The following is a 25025-nucleotide window of genomic DNA, read 5'->3' as shown; positions in this document are numbered from 1 at the left end:
AAACAATTGCAAGAAGGTGCATATGCTCACCAGAGACAGAGAGACAGAGAGAAACTAAAAGATGGAAGGAAAGTGAGAAAGCACCCCCTCCCCCCACCATGGGGAATGGTCACACTGCAATCTCTTCTCCTCTTTCTCCCTCCTTTTGGGATTTTGGGTACACATACACATATGCCTGGCATGTTTTTCAAGCTGCCAAGTCTGGAACTCAAACTGTACAGTCAGCTACAATCTGTGGGATTTAACCAGCTTAATCACTACACCTGGACTGGCTTTAACCTAGTTTTTATGAAATCATACTGTTGCATAACCAGCTTTGGTTTGCCTAAAAATATACCACAAACCTCATCTTTCCCCATCAATAAATATATTTCTATAGGAAGAATTTAAATTCACCAGACTAATCTTCTCACCAAAGCTACAGATTTAATTAGAAAGAGGTAATATCAAGGTAAACAGCACCCAAAGTGGTAGCTGTTCAGGACTTAAAACAAAAGTGACTCATGGGGGGACCAGCAGTTAGCATAATGGCCATGTTGTTGGACTCCCATGTAGCCGACCACAGTTGGAGTCCCAGACCCGGTGGCTTAAACTCATGCTGGGCGCGTGTGCATGCGTGCCCAAGATCCCAAGAGGAGAATGGAGGAGAAGGGATTGCGGTGTGGCCATGGGGCCCAGCATTTGGCGTAATGGCTATGTTGCTGGACTCCCATGTAGCTGACCGCAGTTTGAGTCCTGGACCCAGTGGCTTAAACTCATGCCGGGCACGTCTGCATGCGTGTTCATCTCCTCTGGGGGGTGATTTCTCATTTTCTTTCTGTCTCTCTGTCTCTCTCTGTCTTTCTGGCAAGTGCACACTCCCTATAGCAAAAACCTCTCAAAAAAAAAAAAAGTGACTCATAAGTGAGTTGACCTTAATTATGGATGATCTCTAAGATACGGGATGGGTAATGGGTACATTTGGTTTATACATTATAATTTTTATATGGTAAGTTTTGAATACTTTCTTGCTGTTTTTTTTTTCTCTTAATGACAAAGAGTACACACATGTATGTGTGCAGTATATGTTTGAAAGAAAGAAAGAAAGTCAAAAAGAAGAAGCACCCTTGACAAGGTTTCACCACGCAGTGATCCCCTTTCCCCAGCCCTCTAGCTTCCTAGGACCTTGGGTACCCACACACATGCCTGGAGCCTTTTCAGGTGCACCCTGCAATGCAAGCCCTGAGATGCAAACCTGAGGTGGGCCATGTGGCTTCCAGCACTGCAGTCCAGCATGCTACCACTGTGTCACCAGGCAGGGCCTCCTGATACATTCTAATATTGCACTATTAGCTTCTTCAGAAAGGAAAGGAAGAAGCACAACTGATTCCAACTGCCTAGGCATAGGGGGCATGTTTATAATGAGTGGCCATATTGTGTTAATAGTGAAAGTGAAGTGACAAAGTGAGATTGAAGTGACTCTTACTGCTTTTTAATAGGGTCAAAACCATCCATCATTAAAATCTAAACTTCCAAAGCATTTCTTAAAAGAAGAATTATAAGAAGACTCACTCCCCAACTCTATCTCATGCCCCCAAAAGAAATAAAGCCTGTTCCTATGTAAAACAATCTGGTTTAAAGGCTAAAGAAATATTATGCATCTTGAAAAGACAGTAAGTGGTACCCTTCAACATGGGCCTTATGGAAATGTGGCAGGAAGCCGTAACACCTGGGTGGTTTTGCCACATCTCCGGGATGTCTTAGGCCAAGACCAGTGTGTTGAGCCTCATGCAAACTGAAGGAATAGACATGAGGAACATGACGTGGCAGATGGGCACCAAAAAGCCCTGAGATCTGGGCAACTGACTCTGACTCACTGTCCTACCATCCTCTTCTATCTACTTTGTATGAGGGTCTTTTCTGAAATGCCGAAGATGCCCAATATCATTCAAGAAACTTAGGTCAGCCCAGAGGACGTCAATAGAAAATGTGTTTCAAGCTACATAAAAATAATTTCTCATCATTAGAGGTTAAGACCTTTTCTAAGACTAGTGTTTGACTTCAGGTAGAAAAGTATCTGTGACAAATATAATGGTTAAAGTTTCAATCTTGCCATTGGGCAAAGACCAATTGGGATGTCAATGTTTTGCTAACCAAACTGTCAAAGACTGAAGAATTTCATTTTTTCCTAAGGAATAGTCAGTGTTTTTTTTTTTTTTTTTTCACTTTTTGAGAGAGATTTTTCTGCTATAGGGCATGTGCGCTCACTGGAGAGAGAAATATAGAAAGCAAGAAATCACCCCCCATCCCCCGGGGGACGGTCATGCTGCAACCCCTTCTCCTCTGTTCTCCTCTCAGGATTTTGGGTGAGCACACATGCACACCTGCCTGGCGTAAGTGTTAAGCCACCAGGTCTGGATTTGCACTGCGATTTCACTACGTGGGAGAACAGTGATGTAACCATTACGCCATCTGCTGGCCCCAGAACAGTCAGTTTCTTAGCATATGGATATTATCTGTGATTCTGTTCACCATCCTGTTCATTCTCAGTTTGGCATAAATAATGAGCAAGATTAGTTTCCTGAGTGAAAAATTAGAACAAAAAATTAATGGCAGTGTTAATAGTGGTAGAAAAGGCTAAGGGTGCAGACATGGGGAGATTTCAAAAAAGCTTGTAGAAAAAAATTTATTTTGGTGCAAAAAATTGTCAAAATCCATGCATTATTTTCTAGTAGTATGTGCTGTTCATAACTTTCCAAAGACTGAGTCATATTTATTGTTTACCATATATCACATACTGTACTTGGTGCTAAAGATACCACTATGGAACTAAAATACACGGTCCTCATGGTCACTTAACTCTAGTGTAGTTGGAGATATGGGTTGAGTAGCCCTTATCTGAAATGCTTGGGACTAGAAGGGTTCCAAATTTGTAATACCTTCATATGCCTAATGAGATATTTTGAGGATGGGGCCCATGTGTTACATAAAATTCATTTGCTTCATATAAACCTTATACACATAGCCTGAGGGTAATTTTATACGGTATTTTTGTATTGCAGTGCCTTTGGGTTCCATCACTTATGATAAGGTGTGTGCATATGCACAAGAGACTGAGCATGAGAGAGAGAGGAGCACTCCTCACAGGGCCTGGTCCTACTGTGATCCCCTTCCAACATCCTTCAACTTGTTGACTCTTGGGCACTCACACGCTTGCCTTGTGTGTTTCAGGCTGACTAGACTGGGGACTTGAACTGTGGTCCAGCTTCTTTTGAGCAGGGCATTACTGCTGTACGATGTTGTCAGTCCCATACTACAGTGTTTTGACTGCTACCTATCACATAAGGTCAGATACGAAATTTTCCACTTGTGGAGTCAGGTCAGTGCTCAGTAAATTTCAGATTTCGGAGGCTTTTGGATTTTCAGATTAGGAATAACCAATCTATATTAACAAGTTAAAGGAAACTATAGTATAATAAGGATAGTTCTTAGTCATGATAGTGTTGCTGTAATGGAAAAAACAAATTAGAAGGAAACCTAGCCCTAGGGTTCAAGAATGGCTGGCATCCTGTAAATGCTGAAGCAGAGAAAAGGCAGCTAATACTGCAGGGCCAAGGAGATTAGAGGGTAGGGCGGAGAGCAGCCTTCTCGGTAGAGAGCCTCCTGTGCCAAGTCTGGAGACTGGTAGCAGGTTCTGTGGCTACAATGTGGCTAGGCCTGAACATAAAAGGCTTCAAGACGCTCTGTGAAGAGGCCCAGCCTAGGTGGCCCAGGTGTTTAGTATACTGAACTAGAGAGGTGGAAACTGCATTGCCAACCTCTGGGTTTGGCCCAGTCAACCTGAAACATGCCAAATGCACATGCTTGTGGCTGAAGACCTTGACAAGCAAAAAAGCTGAGGGAAGGGAAATTGTGGCATGACAACACCCTGGTGACAGTGCCTCTGTAACACAAATACAAATAAACTTAATACTCTCTGAAGAATTTCTTACTATCATTATTTTTAATTAACACATATCATATATATTTTTTCTTTTTTTAAAGAATCATTATATTTATCTTTATTTATGTACTTTTTTTCTTTGTTAAAATTTTACCAGAGAGATACAGAACAAGAGTGAAAGGGGGGGGGAGAGAAAATGAGAAAGCAAGCCAGGACTTGAACTGTGGGCAGTCTTAACCACCAAGCCACCTGCTGGCCCTAACATATCATATATATTTTTAATTGACACAAAATAATGAAGGATTTCTGATAAGCAGACATTTAGAAATGAACTGCAAAGGAAAATAATAATAAAATATAAGTTAAAATGTTATGGTAACTCAAATGGGTATTTATGAAGAATTTTAATGACATGGAGAGATTTCTAGGTGTTAATAATAAAATTTAAAAAGTACTAAATAATATATATATATGAGAAGCTCATAATTCAGAAATAAGTTATGTATTTGTAATATTTGTACTAAAGAAGACATAATAGTGACAGTCATCTTCGAATGGTTAAGAAATGATTTATTTTTCTTCTGCTTTCCTGTATTTTCTCTTTTTCTCCAATCAAACATTTTTCCCACTTTTTAAAAAATTATTATTTATAAAAAGACAAGAGCCCAGCAGATGGCTTAATGGTTAAGGCGCTGGACTCCTGCATGGCTGACCGTGATTTGAGTCCAAGACCCAGAGGCTTGAAAATCATGATGGGTGTGTGTATATTTGTGCCCCAAATCTCAAAAAGAGACTATAGGAGAAGGGACTGCAGTATGGCCATCCCTACAGTGAAATAATTTTTTTACTTTGACTCTCTCTGTTTCACTCTATGACCTATGGCAAAAACCTAAAAAAAAAAAAGAAAATGAAGAAGATTAAAAAAAGACATAAAGTAAAAAAATCCAAAGTTTTCAAAAGACTGCAGCATTCCCTAGAGAACTAATAAGATATACAAAGATGTATGGATACACAATTCATTTCTCTTATGCCTTGCAAAATGATCATTGTGTGTTCAAGTTGGAGGCTGAAGAATTTATAGTATCTCTCAAAATTTGGGAAGAATTATTAAATGAGAATTTGGTACAGAGTTCAGACAACTTTCTGGTAATGTGAACCTCATTTGTTAAAAACAAAAACATTCCCAAGTGGATTAAGGACAGAATTTACTGTCTTAGGTTAGGGCTGCAAGAAGCAGATAAGAAGGTGAAGGCAAATCGGTCTTTTTCTTCCATGCTATGTTTTGAAGCAATAAGCAATCGAACACTTAAAAGGACAAAATGTTCAATATTATGGAACGGAAATTGGACAGTTGAAATGGGACCATCAGCTAACATTTCTTGCTGCCAAGAGAAAAGAAAGTAGGACAACTAATGCCACAGGGAGGCCTTCCTAGGGGAAGGAGGAGATTGCAGAGGGGCTTCCCAAGAGCTCTTGCCCAATGCACTGATAATATGATATTTTAAGAGCATTCTATCTAGAGATTAGGGATGCTAAATTTTGAAAATCTCTATATCAACTCTAATAAAAATCATGGCTTACATTTATATGTATGCTATATATAGTAGCTCATTTCATCCTTACTTTTCTATTAGCAAGAAATGAATCAAGTTAAAGGAGATAAATAACTTGTCCAAAGTCATATGGCTATTAAAAGTATTAACAGAATCTGGAATTTTAATCTAAATCATACATTCTTAGTCCCTATACTCTTTTGCCTCTCCTAATAAACAGTAGATAGTGTAGGTAGACTTTTTTTTCTTTCCTAGTTGTCTAAATGTTATTGAGATTTAGGATAGGTGTAGGATAAGACAGGCTTTTCCCTGATCCCTCAACTCTCTCCTAAACATCATAAAGCTGACTCAGCAGTTCTCTTTTGGCTCGTAACCTTCTCTGTTATCTAAAGGATCTAAGGATACAGGTTTTATCTTCTCTATAGGAGAGCTGAGAATCTGGGGAAACTAATGGAGTCTCACTCACATTCCCCTTTCCCACTATTTACCCAGCATCTCTACCTTGTCTTTGAGCACACTGACAAATCAAGGAATTGTCGAATTCATGATCAGAAGACAGTCTTGGCTTGATAGATTAATGATATTTTCTATAGATTCTACATCTTTTCAGGGTTGGCTTAAAATTCTCAATGGCAAATAAAGCAAAGAGATTACATTTAGAGGAAAATGACCAAGCAAAAGAGCTTTCTGGAAAGACTTCTTACTGTTTAAATATAACTCCTTGTGACAAATAAATCTGTATATTCCAGTAGCCTTAAAGTTAGCACCTCAGTCATTAATTTTTTTTTTATTTTTCTTTTTTTGGAGGTTTTTGCTATAGGGCGCGTGCGCTCGCCAGACAGACAGAGACAGAGATAGAAAGCGAGAAATCACCCCCCAGGAGGGATGGCCACGCTGCAATCCCTTCTCCCCCATGAGAATCTGGGGAAACTAATGGAGTCTCACTCACATTCCCCTTTCCCACTATTTACCCAGCATCTCTACCTTGTCTTTGAGCACACTGACAAATCAAGGAATTGTCGAATTCATGATCAGAAGACAGTCTTGGCTTGATAGATTAATGATATTTTCTATAGATTCTACATCTTTTCAGGGTTGGCTTAAAATTCTCAATGGCAAATAAAGCAAAGAGATTACATTTAGAGGAAAATGACCAAGCAAAAGAGCTTTCTGGAAAGACTTCTTACTGTTTAAATATAACTCCTTGTGACAAATAAATCTGTATATTCCAGTAGCCTTAAAGTTAGCACCTCAGTCATTAATTTTTTTTTTATTTTTCTTTTTTTGGAGGTTTTTGCTATAGGGCGCGTGCGCTCGCCAGACAGACAGAGACAGAGATAGAAAGCGAGAAATCACCCCCCAGGAGGGATGGCCACGCTGCAATCCCTTCTCCCCCATTCTCCTCTCAGGATCTTGGGCATGCACGAACACGCACCCGGTGTGAGTTTAAGCCACCAGGTCCGGGACTTGAACTATAGTCGACTACGTGGGAGTCCAGTAACATAGCCATTAATTTTTAAAAGCAGTGTGTATTTCTGAAATAAAATAACTTTTCTGTCATGTATATATTTATTTTAAAATATTCTCCCTTTTTCCAGTGAAAATGTTGCTTCATTTAGACCCATTCCTTTGTTCCTTTTCTGTTCATCTAATTGTTTGGGGTCTCAGAAAAAGGATTTTAGCAGTGTCCTAGTGACCCATTGGCATCCTTAACCACCAACACTGTCCAAAAAGTCTGTTTTATATCAAAGGTGGTTTCTCTTTATCTGGTGTTACTTACAACCGCTGGTGAGGGAACATGGATGCTTGCAACGGACCGTGGGCGAATGTGATTGACGAGATGGCAGAGGACGACACCATCCATGAGTGCTGCCCCCAGGTCTTCATGCAGACTGACCTTCAGCCTCATCTCGATGCTCTGTTGAGTGAATCAGAAAGAAGCCAGTTGCTATCAACATTAATCACACCAAGACAACGGAAAATAAATTACATTTATAGCATTTATGAACTAAGGCACTCAACTCATTATGGAGAGTGATTATAAGAATGCCTGGAAAACTCTAATATCTAAACCTTTTCCAACAGTATCGAAAATCCCTCTGAGACCAAACAGTGGTGCAGTGGTAAAATGCAACACTCTGTAAGGCTGACTCACATGGGAAAGAACTAGACTTGTATCCAGAGATTTCCCTGAGTATGCAGTAGAAATGAAGCATCAAGATTCTGATAGGGATACTGACTCTCTGTCTCTCTCTGTATGTCATGCTGTCTCTCTCTGTGTGTCTCTCACTCATGGAAGAAATGGAGGGAATCAAGGGGAAAAAGAAAGAAGCAAAACATTTGAGGAACACAAAACTAGAAAATTATCTGTTGATAATATGTATGGTAATATCTTTGATTGAACCAATATACAGTGTATTCAGAATGGGAAAATCCATTTGGTATACTCTAATGATATGCAGTGATTAAATGTAAAATAAATAAATATATAAATAAGAATTTAGTTCTAGCTCAAAAAAAAAAGCAGTCTGGGGACCAGCAGGTGGTGTGGTGGCTAAGGTGCTGGGCACTCCCACATGGCCGACTGTGGTTCGAGTCCTGGACCTGGTGTCTTCCTTTCTCTATTTCTCTTCCCATCTCTATCTCTTTCTAGTCAAATTAAGATAAATGAATAAATAACTATAATTTCTAGTCAAATTAAGATAAATGAATGAATAACTATAATAAAAAAAAAAGAGTCTATTCAGTGAAAGACTTAGCACTTAGTTAATGTATCTGATATCTTAAGTTATATGCTAAAAGAAATGCTCTGCTTTTTTAAATTAGGCATTGAAATAAAAAAATGAGCACAGAATCAAAGAAAAGAAAAATCCCTCTATATAAAAATGGTTCAGTTGTGTCTGAAATTTTTAAATCAGCAGAATGAAAGGAATAAATGGAATCACCTCTGGAGTTCAGTGTTTCCTCAGCCTTGACTATGAAAACACATACTTTGAATAAACTGAGAAGTAAACACCAAGCCAGAATGATGAAGACGTCTGCATGGGGCAGAAGAGGGATGAAGGGGAGATTTTCCCTTAAACCATTTCTTAGTTGAGAAATCAGTTTTCGTCCTCTTCTCCCCAATATTAAACTATTAATTTTGAGAAAATTCTAGATTCATACAAAGTTGTAGAAAATAACACAGAAGGATCACATATATCCCTTGCCCATTTTCCTCCAATGGTAACAATTTGCAAAACAACTAGGATAGTGACAGGGATGGAGTCAAGAGATACACCACTTCCATCATTGGTGCTGTCCTTTTATGGCCACGACAACCTCCTCCTCGCTAAGTACCTCTTTAGCTCTATTCTCATTCTCCTTTCCTTCTGGGTTTCCATGACATGAATGTTAAATCATTTGTTACAGTCCCATAGTCCCTGAGGCTCTGCTAATTTATTTTCCATCTATTTCCTCTGTTATTCAATTAGATCATTTCTACTGGTTGGTCTTTCAGTTTCATTCAGGCTCTTTCCTTTGTCACCTCCATTTTACCAATGAACCCATTCACTGGGCATTTTAACTTGGAAAATGGATTTTTCTGTTCTAAATTTCCATTTGGTTTGTCATTTTAAAAAGTTTTATTTATTTTTATTCATGACAGGAAACACGTGTACATGAGAGAGAAGCACCCTCAATAAGATCCCATCATAGAATCTCCTTCCCAAGCCCTCCAGCTCAAGATCCTGGGTATGTGCATGTGTTTCCAGCATGTTCTCCGGCTGACTTGGAGATTTGAACCTGTGGTCAGCCATGGGGATTCAAGCAGCTTAGCCTGCCACTGACACTGAGCCACTTGGTTCTTTTTATCTCATAAGATTTTTTTTCCTTTTTAAGGGTGCACACACTTGCTAGAGAGAAATAGAAAAAGAGAAAGAGGAGAAAGCAACTCCCGTGGGAAATGGTCATGCCACAATCCTTTCTCCATTTCTTCTTTAGAGATTTTGGGCCCTCAAAGGCATCTGATGTGTTCCTCAAATCACTGGGTACAGGACTTGAACCAAATGGTCAGCCATGTGGGATCCAGCTACCTTAACCATCAGGCCATGACACAAGCCCATCTCCTACATCTTTGCTGAGATTCCCTAGTTCTTTGCTGAGGTGTTCTTTTCCTTTCCTTCAACCATGTTTGTAATTGCTCGTTAAAGTATTTTCATCATAGCTGCTTTATAATATTTGGCAGATAATTTAACATCTCTGCCATATCAGTGTTGTCATTTCTGGATTGTCTTTTTTCTGAGTTTGAGGTCTTCCTGGTTCTTTGTATGATAAGTGACTTGTAATAGAAACCTGGACATTTTTATATGTTATGAGATTCTGGGTCCTATTTAAATCTGCCTTAGCTGGCTTTTCTTTTTAATTCTTTCTTTTATTTACTTATTTTTTACATTGTTACAGCAGGGGAAAAGGGCTGCCATCTTGTTACTGCTAGATGAATGTAGAAGTCTAGGTTTCCCACTTGGTCTCAGTTGGCCAGGGGTCGGGGACAAGGTGCTGGATGGTATGGAAATCCAAGCTCTACAGTGGTCTCCACTGACACTTTGAGAGTACATGAGGCACCTTACTAACTGGTGGAAATGAAATTTATGGCTTTTGACTTGGCCTTCTCTAATGCCACCTCCTTGGGAATAAAATTCTAGCCTCCCGATTGTCCTTTGCTGACATGGGTGAGGGTGGGACCAAGGATTTTTCTTTAGTATTTAGCTGGAGTAGAACATACATTGTCTAAACATTTTCTGTCTTCTTAGATCACCCCTTTCTTAGTCATCTGGCTAGAGAGAGAAGATTTTTATTGAGGGTCCCATTAGTGTTCCCAGGTTTCCAGCTACTTCAGCTGCACATCTGAGGTATTAGAGGCTAAAAGAAAATCCATGAAGCTCACCACCATATTATTCCTCAAGGTCCAAGGACCCTTTCCAACCTGACTTTTTTTTTTTTTTTTTTTTTTTACTGTTTTTTTCCCCTCAAAGTTTATTTCTTCAGAAAGAGAGAGAAGAAGCCCCAATAGGGTATTGATGCCACAACCCACCCTCAGCTTTAGCCAACCCTAGATCATGGGGAAGGCCAAGGCCACATACTCAGGGTCTCTGGACTTAAATCCAGAACCCTTCCATGTGGGTCAGCCTTGTAGGGCATTGTACGTTACTACTGCACCACCATCCGGCCTCCCTTTTCCTCTCAGAGTGTTCTCACATTTGTTGTAAGTAGAGTGCCTAGGGAGTTTAAATGTACTTGGTGGGAGAAATAGGGAAAACTATGTCTATTCCATCTTCTTAGTAGTGGAAATAGAAGAATAATACCTCAAATAAAAGTTTCTGCTTTGCAAAAGAAAGTCCTTTGAACTGGATACTAGCCTATAAAAGGATAATTTGCAGTAACTGCAAACTTAGTTCATATAATAGCATTACATAAATCTTTTACAAAACTGGTCTGTGTGTAAACACTTATTTTATCTAGATACTCTTTCCGTTTTTAATTTTATATTGCTAAATTAAAACATCAATGATCAGCATGAGCCACGTTTAAGATAAAATTATAAGACATTACTTTTTGATAGGCATAATCCAGTTTCTGACTGTATTTCCAAATATCTCTGAAAATTCACTTTCCAAGTGATACAAGCCTAAGACCTTCCCACTGTGGGTCCAGCTGAGTTACCACTGACCCACTCCTCGGTCCCTCCTTCAAGGAGTTTTTTTAATAGTCTTCTAGTAGGTAGCTAACTGATGTAGGAATTCATAATGTGCTGCCTTTAATAACTAATACCAATGTCTTCCTCTGTAATGACTGACCCTTGTATTGCAATTTAACCTTCCACATATTTATGTACTCTTTCTAATTAGATACAAAGATTGTGAGGACAGACATATACCTATAGAGTATCTACCAGGAATCAAGAAATACAACAAAGAATAAGATAGGCATGGTCTCTACCAACACCAAGCTTAAAGTCTCTTTTGGACCCAGCACAAGTCTTTTTTTTTTTTTTTTGGAGAGGTTTTCGCTATAGGGCACGTGCGCTCGCCAGACAGAGACAGAGAGACAGAAAGCGAGAAATCACCCCCTGGGGGGGATGGTCACGCCACAATCCCTTCTCCTCCATTCTCCTCTCGGGATCTTGGGCACGCATGCACACACACCTGGCATGAGTTTTAAGCCACCAGGTCCAGGACGCAAACCCCGGTCGACTACGTGGGAGTCCAGTGACATAGCCATTACGCTAACTGCTGGTTCCCGACCCAGCACAAGTCTTCATTCTTGGTAGGAACACAAATGGTCTGCCTACTAACTGATTGATTTTAAAAGCTCTGACCAATTTGGGGTGCAAAGTAAGAATGTTTATAAACATTTTCAAATTAATGGAGTATTATTATGTGAATAAATGAATGCATTATTTAAAACACACCTATATACATAGGCATTAATTTTTTCTACTTACATTGTCTCATATAGTCTTCACAAAACCTCACTAAGGTAACTTGGGACTATATTTTAGTACACAAAGAAACTGAAAAACTCAGAGTAGTTAAGTGACTTGTCCATTGGCCATCAGTTGGTGCATAGTAACCTAGCTTGATTTGTAACTAGGATTGTTTGCAATACTTCAAAGTCTATTTTTCGAAAAAAAAAAAAAAAATAGAGAATTCTGCTTAGGTTCCAAAAAGTATTCCATAGCTATGTGACATTTCTTGTGTACCTCACGGAGTTGTTCCACCAGTTCTTTTTCTTCTCTCATCTGTTCCATTTTCCTCCGAATTGTAAACTGTGGGTCTATAGATTCCAAATTTCTCTGAGGTCTTAGAAACACTAGAATAGAAAGAAAAAAAAGGCTTGAAAAAAGTGCCTTGCACAAGTTGCCACATAAAGCTATTCCTGTTCAAGTTAGTTTATTTAGCCCAGATAAGTCATGTACAGATCACGGAAACAAAGAAATTCCAACTTCACAGAGAAAGCTTGATTAGAATACTCTAAAGGAGATTAGATGTTTAATTACACTGGGTTGTGTGGATCCAATAAACTGGATTTTTTGGTGATAATAAACTGAATCCAGGGAAGGGCTCCAATCATTGTTAGAACCTTCCAGCTATCTGTCTCGTCCCCCCTGCCACTGTTTTCATTCTAAATTTTAACTTACTTTCATGATCCTTTAATCAAATTTAGATAATTTTTTTTGAAATAAAAAGAATCTAGAATTGCTTTATATGTTAATAATACGTTTAGGTTAATATTTTTGTTGGCATAAAGTCTTTCATAAGCCCACATTAAGGACTGAGTGAAGCTACACAGGACTATCTCTTTGAGTATGGAGTGAAAACACTCTGCTTTCTATCACATCACTGACAGGATAGCCAAAGAGTTAGCTCTTTAGAGAGGGGCACAGACTCCTTTTGGAAAGGTTGGAAAGATTAGAGACTGCTTAAGAGATCCTTGTTAGCTTCAGGTCCCTAAAAATACAGCCTCCAAGATTAGTAACTAACAGCAGGGGCTCTCTGAAAGGAGCTGAGAAAAACGTACTTTCTTATCTTTTGAAGGAGAGCATCTTTTAAAGACCAGTCAACAAGATTAAACATACTCTAAATATCGAAGACTGATGATGTCAAGGGTTTCCATTAATTTGTATGCTACAAAATCGAGGACAAATTTAAATCTGAATGTTTTTCTTTATACAAATTTATATCCGAGACTGTCAACTTTCCACACATACAAGAGGGACCAGAGAACTGTTGACTTGTTTTTGACTCCCACTGTTCCATAGAGCTTCCGATGGAGCTGGACAGACTGAAGGAAATTTGGGGCAGAGGACTCCAAGTTTAGAAACCACATAGAAGACTGCACGGGCATACTGCCGTTGTAGTAGTTTCAATCACTATAATTTAAACAATGTAGAATAAGAAGAGTAGGTAACTTTTATTCTACCCTGACTAACATTTCACATGGGCCACTTTTAAAGCTATTCCAATGTATTGAATTTTTAAAAAATCAGATACAGTTTACAAGTATAACATGTCTATTAAAAAGACCTAAATCCATTCCATATATTCAAATATTCTGTGCTTCCTTAACTACACCATTTTAATCTCACTTGGTACCTTTGAACATGCATTACATTTTTCAAATCTCAGTATTTTCTTTCTAGAGCAGCGCTAGAATATTTGAATCAGTGTTCTGATGCTCTGTGGAAGAGTAAAAAATTGACACATCTTAAATCCTTGACTTAATTTGTGGAGAAAGAGAACAATCTAATGTACAGAGAGAAGTCAGCCTGAAGCCTGAAGGCCCTGCTGGAAGCCATGAGGGAAATCACAGGCAAAGAGAGGCAAAGGCGTGTCACAGAAGGGCTGCCATCAAGGCCGGCAAACACCAAACCCAGGAAGTGAGACCAAGTACTCAAACAGTAAAGCCAAGGGCAGCGAAGGGAGGACCGAGTGATCAGGCAGAGAGAGAAAAAGTTCATGGCGCAAAGAGAAATGAGGACATGTTTGACAAACTAAGGAGTGTGGAAGAAAGTGGAGAATGCATTAAATTGCCTTTACACCATCTTGTCCAAAACAATCTGCCCATGTAGGCACAGCACCTGGAAGAGAACTATATTCAAATGTAAAAATCTAGAAATAATCCACAGCCCAGGTGAAAATAAGTCAGACAAATTTACCAAAAAAGTCAAGGAATGTGGACAGAATTGGGTAATACACATGCAGGCCAGCAAGGGGCGCCTCAACACCGTTTAAACCAATCTAATATTTTCTTTGGAGATTTTCCTTTTTTTTTTTTTTTTTTTTCTGGAGGTAATCTTATTTTATACAGCATGTTTAATAATTTCAATATGTTTTTACTGGCAGATTTCATTCTGAATATGAAACTATCAGGAAGTTAAATGAACCATGAGCTTTTGTTTAACAGCACACAATTCAAGTATCTACGTCTTATTAGAGCACTATGTGAACTATTAGGATAATGCAATGGTGTCTGCCTTTTAATTTCTTGGCATGATTTTTCATTTTAAATTCCTGTGTGTCTTAAAAAATACAACATATATGCTTAGGTATTTGCTCTATAAATGTTAAGTGATCAAAAAGTGTTTAAAAAAACTATCTGAACTATGGGTTTTTGAAATGAATACTTCAAATGTACATAAAATTACTAAAAATTATGACTATACTACTAATTATCTAAATGTATTCGTTAATACGTAACATATGAGAATTTAAAACAATTTCTGTAGGCTCATAATAAATCTTTTCAGCCCATAGGTGCTTGCTTGTCTTGCTGGATTTGATATGGCAGAATGATTTTTACTGGGACCATTAAGGATTATACAGAGCATTTTCTGTTTTCTTTTGTTTTTTATTCTTTCAAGTCAGATTTCAATAATAAATCTAGTAACCAGCCTAGGCCAAGGCTTCAGAAAACTGATCAATGAAAGAATTACTCTGGTTCTCCTTAGTTTTACACCTCTAAATTTCAAGAACTCCTTCCTCAATTCAGGGAATAATAGTTTAACTGGGTGCTACAAGACAATATTAAGAAGTAGCCCAGACTGGTAGCCTAGCAATTAAGTGCTGTGCATTTGGGGTCAGATCCCACATGGCTGACCGTGCAGTTGAGTTGCAGCACAGGGGCTCAGAAAGCACGTCAGGCGCATATGCACGTGTGCTCTATAAATCCCAATAAGACAGGGAAATGGAAGAGAAGGGATTGTGCATGACCACACCTAATTAATCGGGTGGTGCTTTTTCTCTCTTGTCCTCTCTCTGGAAAATATGAAGAAAAAAAAAGTAGCTCCACTGTGAGCATCTATTTTTCAAATCAAATACCCCCATCCCCATGACAATTTCAGTGTAAGTAAGAAGAAAAAAGAGCAAGAGATCAGTGTGAATGGCTGTATCTCTCTCTCTCTCTCTCTCTCTCTCTCTCTCTGTGTGTGTGTGTGTGTGTGTGTGTGAAGAGGAAAGGGGGTAGGTGATTGAAGAAGGGAAGAATTGAGTCCTGCTTAATAAACTTACAGTTAAATTCCTGTATATTAAATAAATAATATCAAAAGAATAGAAAAAAAGATTTGCTCATATACGTAATTTATTTAGCAGAAGAGAAAAATGTCTAAGCATGGTCCCTGCAGGGGATGATGAACATACTAATGGAGAATATCAAATTCATCCTTGCAGGTACAGGTCAAATTCCACTGATTTTTCCATTATCTCTACTTTTTTTTTCACTCTCCTCCCCAGCCTCATCCCCAAGACTGGAGTAATCTCAGCCTCCTATGAATATACAGAATTCTTGGGACCAGTAGTTAGCGTAATGCTATGTTGCTGGACTCCCATGTAGTCGACTGCAGTTCAAGTCCCGGACCCGGTGGCTTAAACTCATGCCGGGTGCATATTTGTGCATGCCCAAGATCCCGAGAGGAGAGTGGAGAAGAAGGGATTGCAGCGTGGCCGTCCTCCCTGGGGGGTTATTTCTCACTTTCTGTCTCTCTGTCTCTCTCTGTCTTCCTGGTGAGTGGTGGGGGCCAAAAGCCCAAAAAAAAAAAAAAAAAAAAAAAAAAAAAAAACCAAAAAAACAAAAATATACAGAATTCTTTATCTGGGTCTCCCGCATGATGCTTATCACTTTCTATCTTCTAGTGCAGTTATATTTCTTTTTGTTAAAAATATGTAAAAATATGTGCCTATTTTCAATGTGTACCTCTGTTCCACAAAGCAGGGAATGGGGTAGGCTAATTTATTGAATAAATAAATGAAACAAGTGTATCAAAAACTACTTTTTCTTTGAGTGTTCTATTGTGTGTAGGGGGGAATGTTTTTGCAGTGTTATCCTGTCCTGATAATTCAATCATCTAAATTTTTCATGAAAACATCTCCTAAGTTTAGGTTCTAGGTCTGAATGCAATAGACTCTGAAATACACATGTCAAGGAAGCAGAGATTGTGTCTGTCTTCTTTAATTGTTGTGGAACATCTTTCAGTTAAGCAAAGAAAGCCCACTACTTTAAAAATTGCCCCAGATGCATATTATAATTTAATTATTACATGAAATGCATTCCATATAAAATTTTTCAGTCTATATTCTTTTTTTAAGAGATTTTTACTATAGGGAGCATGCCCTCACCAGAGAAACAGATACAGAGAGAAGAAAGCAAGAAATCAACCCCCAGAGTGGATGGGGATGCTGCAATCCCTTCTCCTCCACTCTCCTCTCAGGGTCTTGGGCACGCATGCATAAACCCCTGGCATGGGTTTCAGGCCACTGGGTCTGGGACTTGAACCATGGTTGGCTATATAGGAGTACAACAACATAACCATTAAGCCATCTGCTGATCTCTCAGTCTATACTCATAAACTTTATTACCCACATTTAGTTCAATGACAGATTTCTTCTCTGTGGAATCATGAGCTTTTGAAATTTAGCTCTCAGTTTCTCCTTGGAAGTTAAAAACCAGGATGAGGCATGACATTTAAGACATACACATTCAAGGGCTAAAATGGTGGCTTTGAAAAAAAAAAAAACAAAATTTAGGCCACTGTGAAATAGAAATTAGCTACTTCATTCATCCATTCCCTTCTGTTGCCCCAAAATGAATTAGATATATTCTCTGCCCTCAAAATCCTGATTTTTTTTTTATCTATTTTCTTAGGCAACTTAATCAACAACACAGCAGCTGTAGTGGCTTTCAAACCTACTCGCATACTATATGACAGCACAGAAAAAGTAGTAAAATTGTCAGTGCTTACATTCAGTGACACACCAAATAAATTAGCAGCTCTCAATCTGGGCCTAGACTGTGTACTGTTGGAGTTGGTGAAGAATTGCAAGATGGCCGAGCGAAAACTTGCCCTAAAAACTATTGACTGGGTAGCTTTTGGGGAAATAATATCCCAAAACCAAAAGGCTACTGCAAACTCCCTGAAAACATGGGATGAGACCCTTACCTCCAGGATGGCTACCCTACTTGAGAATCTGCCAGCTACTGACTGGGCTTACTACAAGGCCAGTGTGGCCAAGGCAGGTTTCGTGGATGATTCTGAGAAGAGGTTTAATGCCCTGAAAGTTCCTGGGCCAGAGGATAAATATACTGTCCCAGCGGAGGCTGAAGAAAAGGAAGACCTCAGAAATTGTGCTGAATTTGTGTCCTTCTCAAAGGCCAGGATTGAAGAAGATCAGAAACAGCTGGAGAAGATGAAGAACATAATTCCATTTGATCAGATGACCATTGAGGACTTGAATGAAGTCTTCCCAGAAACCACATTAGACAAGAAGTACCCCTATTGGCCTCACCAGCCAATTAAGAATTTAGAAAACTTTTGTGTCCAGAAGGAAGCTCTGGCCCTTGTCTTACAAACTCTGGACATTAAAAATAAAAGTAATAACATAGGAAAAAAAAAAATACTGGGCCTAGGCAATTTCGATTTGAAGCCAGAGTTGAGAACCACTGAAATATCATCCACATCCTCACAGTTCCCTCATCTTTGTAATGGAGAAAATAGTATCTTAGTGCAAGATTATTATAGAAAGTTCATAAAAAATGTCTGTAAACTGGCTCACGCCATCCAAACGAATATTTTTTTTTCATTCTCTAGATAAAGGTCAATTTTAAATAAGTATGAACTAGCACTTTCCAATTCATCACAAATGAAGAAATAGAAATGACTTCAAAAGAAGATAGGAAAAGTTAACTTCAACGTGAAAGGATAAAGGGAAGAGTCAGAGTAGAGATAGGGCTCAAAAGCAATGGAAAAGGCAGAAAAGTTTCAAGGTTAAGAACAAACGGAGCAGAACCTCATCCAGTTCCAGGGGTGGGCAGAATTACAAACCTCTCTAAGGCTCCTCCTTCCATCTCAGAAGGCAGAACTTTGGGGATTATTGGAATTCAAACTGCCAAGGACCTTCTATAGTCCTTTTATCATTCAAAAATTTTTCTTTCAAGGATAAGGGTTAGAGACAATAGGAAATTTAAAATAAAATAAACTTTTGGAAAAATTTAAATAAAAAGGGCTTGTATAAGGCAAGACAGTAATAATTTTAAAATGTATTAGAAATGCATTTATATCACAAGGTAACATTCAGCATGATGAGAAAACACACATGAAAGATCAGGTCCAGGAACTGTACAAATATTTTTAAAGAATATTTCTGCCTAGATCATTATCTGCTGTCCAGGGCATATTATAGTCAAATTGTAAATAGGGGAAATGACACCACTGAATGTCTGACATAATCGACTGAGCCTGATGAAAACAGAAAACAATCCTTTTATATCATTAAGGTACAGCATAACAGCTACACATGAATTCCTGGAATTTTCTTTCATTAAAAAATAAAAAGTGCCAAATAACTATTGCAAGGTTATTTTATTTTTAGAAGGATCTTCACAATGACTGCTTTCTGTGAAAGTCCCAGGATTTTTACTAAGTGAAGGCAACCTGCCTTAGTACTGTGGACATCGTGTCCCTGATAAAATCTGTAGGATGAATGCAGACATGATAGAGAGAAAAGTCAAGAATTAGGAACCTGAGTGTGGCCTCACCTGCTTCTATCTAGCAATATGACCTAGAAAGCTCACTTCACCTTTCTGATTTTAAGTGGTTCCTCTAGAAGGATAGAAATTGTGCTACAGAATTCATTGTCAGCTTTACAAAAGTCCTCTGGTTTCAGATATCATCCCTAAGGAAATAGCAAATCACACATAAATCTTTCATTCTAGGCTGTACTTCCTTTAAACCACACAGGTCCATAAATAGCCACACTTTCTGAAAAACAAAAAACTGCCTCCCCTTCTTTTAAATTACATTTATTTTTAAGTAATGGGACAGTTTATTAAGAAAGTTCCCATTTAGCCCTCTTCAACTTCTAGAACTGAAAAGAGGATGATGCAAAGAGGGACTATTATTTCATTACTGTTTATAAATCATAGTTATTTTTAGTTAAAAATTTAGAAATCCACAAAAGAATAGAATTCCTTTTGTAAATAATCTGCTGAAGTTACATGAGCCTTCTACATAATGAAATTGTAAAAGCATTTTGGGTTCAATTTTAACCAGAAATCATAGTGGTTTTTTTTGTTTGTTTGTTTTGAGAGGTTTTTGCTATAGGGCACGTGCGCTCTCCAGACAGACAGAGACAGAGAGACACAAAGTCAGAAATCAACCCCCAGTGGGGATGGCCACACCGCAATCCCTTCTCCTCCATTCTCCTCTTGGGATCTTGGGCACGCATGCACATGTGCCCGGCGTGAGGTTAAGCCACCGCGTCCGGGACTCGAACCGCGGTTGACTACATGGGAGTCCAGCGACATAAACATTACGCTAACTGCTAGTCCCCAGAAATCTTAGTGTTTTAAATACATATTTTCCAAGTATTACAAATAAAATACTTAGGCAAAAAAACGAAAAGTATTATCAGAAAAACATATCTTTCTATTGTATTTGCATTGTGATTAAACTTCACATCTCACTTCCTTTCCCTATAAATCACACACTTATTTCATTTGACATTACTTCTACCACTTTGTATTTTAAAGTAAAATGCTTAAAATCTAAACTCACATCAGACTAGAATGCAGGCTCATATTATATGATATGTAGATCTAAACAATTATTTTATTTTCATCTCCTAGGCTATTTTATATTTAATGGCACAAATTAAAAATTATCCATATCAGTATTCCTTTTGGATGCTTTTTAATTTTTACTTACACTTGATTCTCAGACCAAGTGAGTATTGTAGGGAAGATATCAAAAGTCAAAATGTGCAAATAATTAGAAATAAAAAAGGAGAAGGCAAGTGATTTCATTTTTAGAAGTCTTTCAACGCTAACATTATTTTCAGTGCAACACTCAAGGATCAGCAATGGTATGCTTTAATTACCTTAAAAATCTCATACAGTAAGCATAGATCATAAAAGATCAAACTCTAAAAGCATTTAGTTCAGATGCAGAAGCAAGCAGAGATAATCCAAATGTGCAAACCCCAAACCTCTGTAAACGAGCAAACCAATCACAAAACCCACGCAGAAAAGATAGAAAGTATTATAAAGTCCTCCCAAAATTCAGAATATGCGAGATAATTAAACTAGAGCTTGACAAACTGCTAGACAACAATCCACATGCACATCTCTGGACTTCGCTTTCTAGGCTTGGTTTTTTTTTTTTGTATCAAGCATGCAGGTGCATATACTCTTATCTTCAGCTGTGCAGAAATGAATGCTCAGCATATTCACTGGCTTATTAATGAGAACATTGAAGAATAGGTACAAAGCCACCTACCATTGTCACTGTCTCCTTCAGATGGAACACTGTAGCTAGAGTTGTCCCATGTTTGTGCCTGTGTAAGTTTGTTGAAGGAGATAGGAGGAAGAATGAGGGCTGGGTCTGCAGGAGAGCGAGAGAGCCAGTCCGCGAATAGTTGCACAAGGATCAGGAAAAACCAAAGGGGCAGCAGCATTTCACAAATGGCATAAGGTTTGTATGAAAATGAAGTGAGTTTCATTTATATGGGATTTCATTTCAAATGTACAATATAGGAGAATGAAAGATGGTGCATGGAATAAAAAGAATGATAAAAACTGAGTGTTAGTACTCATTAATCATATACATTGCATGCAGTTAATATCGTTAATCTTAACAGTTCTGCAAGCCCACAGACTTAGAGTACTAATGAACCATGTCAGCAGTTTTTTTTTCAGGAAGAAAGAGTCCCCACAGGTTATACAGATAAAAAGCAAAAGGTCTACCAGATACCTTTCTCAAAGACTTTCTACCAGACTAAAGATCTTAGCAAATATGATACACACAAACATTTTGGTCACATAGGGCAAAATTTAATATGTATAAATATATCTATATTGAGAAATAAAACTATTATAAATTGCTTACCATTACTATTTTTTTTTACCCAGAGGAATGTAATATTTTTAAAAGACATCTGAAAGTATACTGCATGCTTTATTTATAGCTTGATCTAGCCAACTCCTCAATCCTTGACATACCTCTCAATAGTATTTTCAATATTTCTCAGCAAAAGATAAAAACAACACAGTAATTTTGGACACTATTGGAGTCTATTTACCAATGAACCAATGGATGTCAATCAATTTCAAGAACTTTTGAGTTGGTAATTTATGAAATTTTTGTACTAAATACCACATACTAATTTCTTATTTAGAAAATACACATATACTTTTTTTTTTTTTTTTTTTTTTTACCACAAGGCAGGGTCAGTAATATGAATAGATAAAGTTCTAGAAGTAAATATTTGGGTACATATGGTTGTCTTTCTTTGGGAAGAATCACAGAAGATAAAAAGTTTCTTTTGAAGAAAACTGTCAGCTAACTTTAACAATCTAAGTTCTTATTTCAAGTTGCTAATTTGGTTAGTCTGTTTCTATTAATAACACACAAATCACGTAAGTCCACATACTTAATTTTAAAATAAAAATCATTTGGCTTTAAACATTCCAAAGCAACTCAATTAAAAAATGGTTTCTTTTTTAAATCATAGAATCTCTGAGACAATGTGTGTGTTATTTTCCATAAAATGTAAATAATATATATTGTAATATTTAAAAGTTGCTAAATAAAATGAAAAAAATTCTAATATGTAACACTAATTTTATCAAGTTCCAATGTGCTACTTGATGTCCATGAGGATAAATCAGCATTATTTACAACAACCAGACTCCATAAAACTTTAACTAGAACAATTCCCACATAGGTGAGTCAGCATTATAGAATGCTTGGGAGCATGTAGAGAAAACTATCTTTGTCTCCTACTATTCAACATGAATACTATATTTATTTTTTACCACTATGAAGACTGAAATGGTTTACCAGTGCCAATATATGTAAACTCTAACTTTGCTGAATTGGGACTCCATACAAGGAATAAAAACGTCTCTGAAACAATTTTAAAATTTTACTGCAATGTTGCACAGTTAAAGATATATCCTTCTTTGGAAAGCCATTCAATTACGAAGTTTTTCTTTTTTAAAAGAGACTCTTGCTATAGGGCGTGTGCACTCGCTGGAAAGACAGAAAAAGGCAGAGAGAAAGAAAGCGAGGAATCACCCCCCAGGAGGGATGGCAATCCCTTCTCCTCCATTCTTCTGTTGAAATCTTGGGCATGCACTCACATGTACTGGGCCTGAGTTTTAAGCCTCTGGCCAACTTGAACCACAGTTGGCCATGTGGGAGTCCAGCAACGTAACCATTATGTCATCTGCTGGTCCCTAAATATTTTAAAATTATGTAAAACTGCCTATAATGACTAAGAGGAAGTCTGCAACCCAGTACGAGGACATTGGTGTGTAGAGGTAAATTTCCTGATGTGTCACCACCAGAAGCGTGGATAAGGTATGCCTGGACTGACCTCCATTCCTCCTAGGTCACACCTGAGGCCATGAAAGTGGGAGCCAGGTGAAAGGCCCCCAGCCTGGATCTGGTCACATAGGTTTAGTTCCATACATGAGAAGGCCAACCATTTGAAGCTGATATTATGCACAGTTTGGTTCCTCATTAAACATCCGCTAACTCTTGCCATGATCAAGGATTTTCTCAAATGGCTCTTCTCTTAACGTCCATTCAAACTGCTAGGAAACCATCATACCTGACTATGTGTTACTCATCAATTAGCTTGCTCTATGAATAAAAAACTGTTTTAAATAATAAACTGTTTTAACACTGATTATTAAATAATCTTTTCTTCCCTATGGATACCTTTTTTTCAAAGGATGCATGTGTGTAAATAATACTACTGTCTACTGTAATGTCTACTATAATTCTGTTTACAGAATATTTTCTTGAAAACCTAAGAATACTTGAGGTTTTTTTTCTTTCTACCTTGTACTTAAAAGAACCCTTTATTAGCATCTGTTTACAAGCACTAGTAGTGAGGGTATAATAAACATCAAAGAATCAAAATATATCAAAACAAAAAAGGACCTTAGAAAAAGAAGCAGAATAGAGTACCAGAACTTAAAATAATGGAGAAATCAGAAAAAAGTAAACTTTCCTAGAGAGTTCTTTAAAAAATCAATAGCTATTTTGCACATTGCTATAATTCACTCTGTGAATACAGTAATTTAAGAAAGTATAAAACAAAAGTAGGTAGTAATATAAGCAGGATCCTTTCCGAATACTTTTTAATCATTCCTGACCCTCATGCAAACTTTGAACTGATCGCCCTGTTATATGAGTAGATACATAGACCCTACCACGTGCAGAAAGCAAATGAGGAATGTCTTAGAAGGAAGTCAGGCTCGCTCCCCCAGAGGCTGCCCTTTTACCTAGGAGGGCACGAGGAGCCACTGGAGTATCAGTTCTCTTATCTTCCCTGGGTAAGAAGAGTCTATATCTTTCCACATACATACTCCCACCATCTTTTGTCCTCTTTGCTCTGATTCAAAAGAAGGTAAGATCTATTACTGATAACATGGACTTAACAGCTGATTCACTGAAAACTCCCAACCTTGACCTCCCCTGGCTGCAGCTAGTTCTGATGCCCAAAGTCCAGTTCACCAGAATCGACAAGAATGTTCACATTCATAATGTATACATTTAAAAGCCTGAAGGGAAACCACTGAAATCCTTAATGTGAGAATGGGCTGAGGTTTGTTTCACTTTACCTGATCGAGGCTTCAGGCCAAATGGAGTTGTGCTGTTTGTGGCAGGAGAGATCGCTGGGGAGTTCTCTCTAATCTGTGGTGTTAGAAGGAAAGGAAATTAGGGAAAAACCAAAGCAGAACTATGTATGCTTCTCTGTGGTCAGGATAATAAAACCATTCCCTTTTTTGCATTTGCGGGTATGTGATAAAGTCCTGGTAATAAATCAATTTGTAAATGTTTCAAGAGGCAACATAATCAACAGAATCAACAGAATGCTGTTTTGGAGTGATGCAGCCAGGTTTTCATTTGCTCATTATAAAACTACTTTACAATTCTGTGAAACACAATCCCTCTTTCCTCTAGCATAGTGTGTGTGTGTGTGTGTGTGTGCATATGTGGGTATGTACATCCACATTCATCTACATCTAAAAGAAGATACATTTGATGAAGACTCTCATAATGTAATGAGATGAGGAAACAGACACCAACACTAAATGGATGTCTCACCTACAGAGAAACCTCATGTTGAATCATTTTTGGATAATAAGACATTCTAAATGTTGCATATTTGAGAGATATTCATTCTGTTTCCAAACAGAATGGTTTCATCTTTGGTTTTCAAAAACATATCTTATACAAGTTAATCTTTAATTATAAATAGGGCTGGATAAGGCTATCTAATGTGAGTGAGATGAGTCTCTCCAGCAACTCTTCAATAAACTCACTAATCACAACAGTCTTAGATTATGATTTCTGTAAGATAATTCAATTCAGGTTTCATAAAATACCTTAGCTTCCATTAATCTTCAGGAGACATACCTCGTTTGGAGAATACGGGCTCCCATTACTCTGCAATGTTAGCTCATTTTGCACCTTAAGGAAGAGGAAAATATAGTAGGATCCATTAGAC

The 25025-nt window shown here is 37.9% G+C and overlaps 1 protein-coding gene and 1 pseudogene across 2 annotated transcripts in view; one reads left to right on the top strand and one right to left on the bottom strand.

The window, feature by feature from the left end:
* LRCH1 (leucine rich repeats and calponin homology domain containing 1) overlaps window positions 1–25025 on the bottom strand; it is a 218159-nt gene that overhangs the window by 20113 nt on the left and 173021 nt on the right. The window contains exons 14-18 of one of the 2 annotated variants that reach the window (XM_006140643.3): window positions 24935–24988; window positions 24136–24208; window positions 20780–20884; window positions 12215–12324; window positions 7256–7393 (exon numbers count right to left, since the gene is read on the bottom strand). In XM_006140643.3, the coding sequence (XP_006140705.1) occupies window positions 7256–7393; window positions 12215–12324; window positions 20780–20884; window positions 24136–24208; window positions 24935–24988 (480 nt within the window). The remainder of the gene's footprint in view (window positions 1–7255; window positions 7394–12214; window positions 12325–20779; window positions 20885–24135; window positions 24209–24934; window positions 24989–25025) is intronic. The other variant, XM_006140644.3, reaches the window with a different exon arrangement.
* LOC102488156 (ATP synthase subunit d, mitochondrial pseudogene) lies at window positions 17277–18446 on the top strand (annotated as a pseudogene).

Source organism: Tupaia chinensis, unplaced genomic scaffold (assembly GCF_000334495.1).
Source record: "Tupaia chinensis unplaced genomic scaffold, TupChi_1.0 Scaffold000037_5, whole genome shotgun sequence".
Classification (NCBI taxonomy): Eukaryota; Metazoa; Chordata; class Mammalia; order Scandentia; family Tupaiidae; genus Tupaia; species Tupaia belangeri.
Note: the sequence above shows the minus strand (reverse complement) of the source record. Positions and strands in the feature narration are given on the sequence as shown.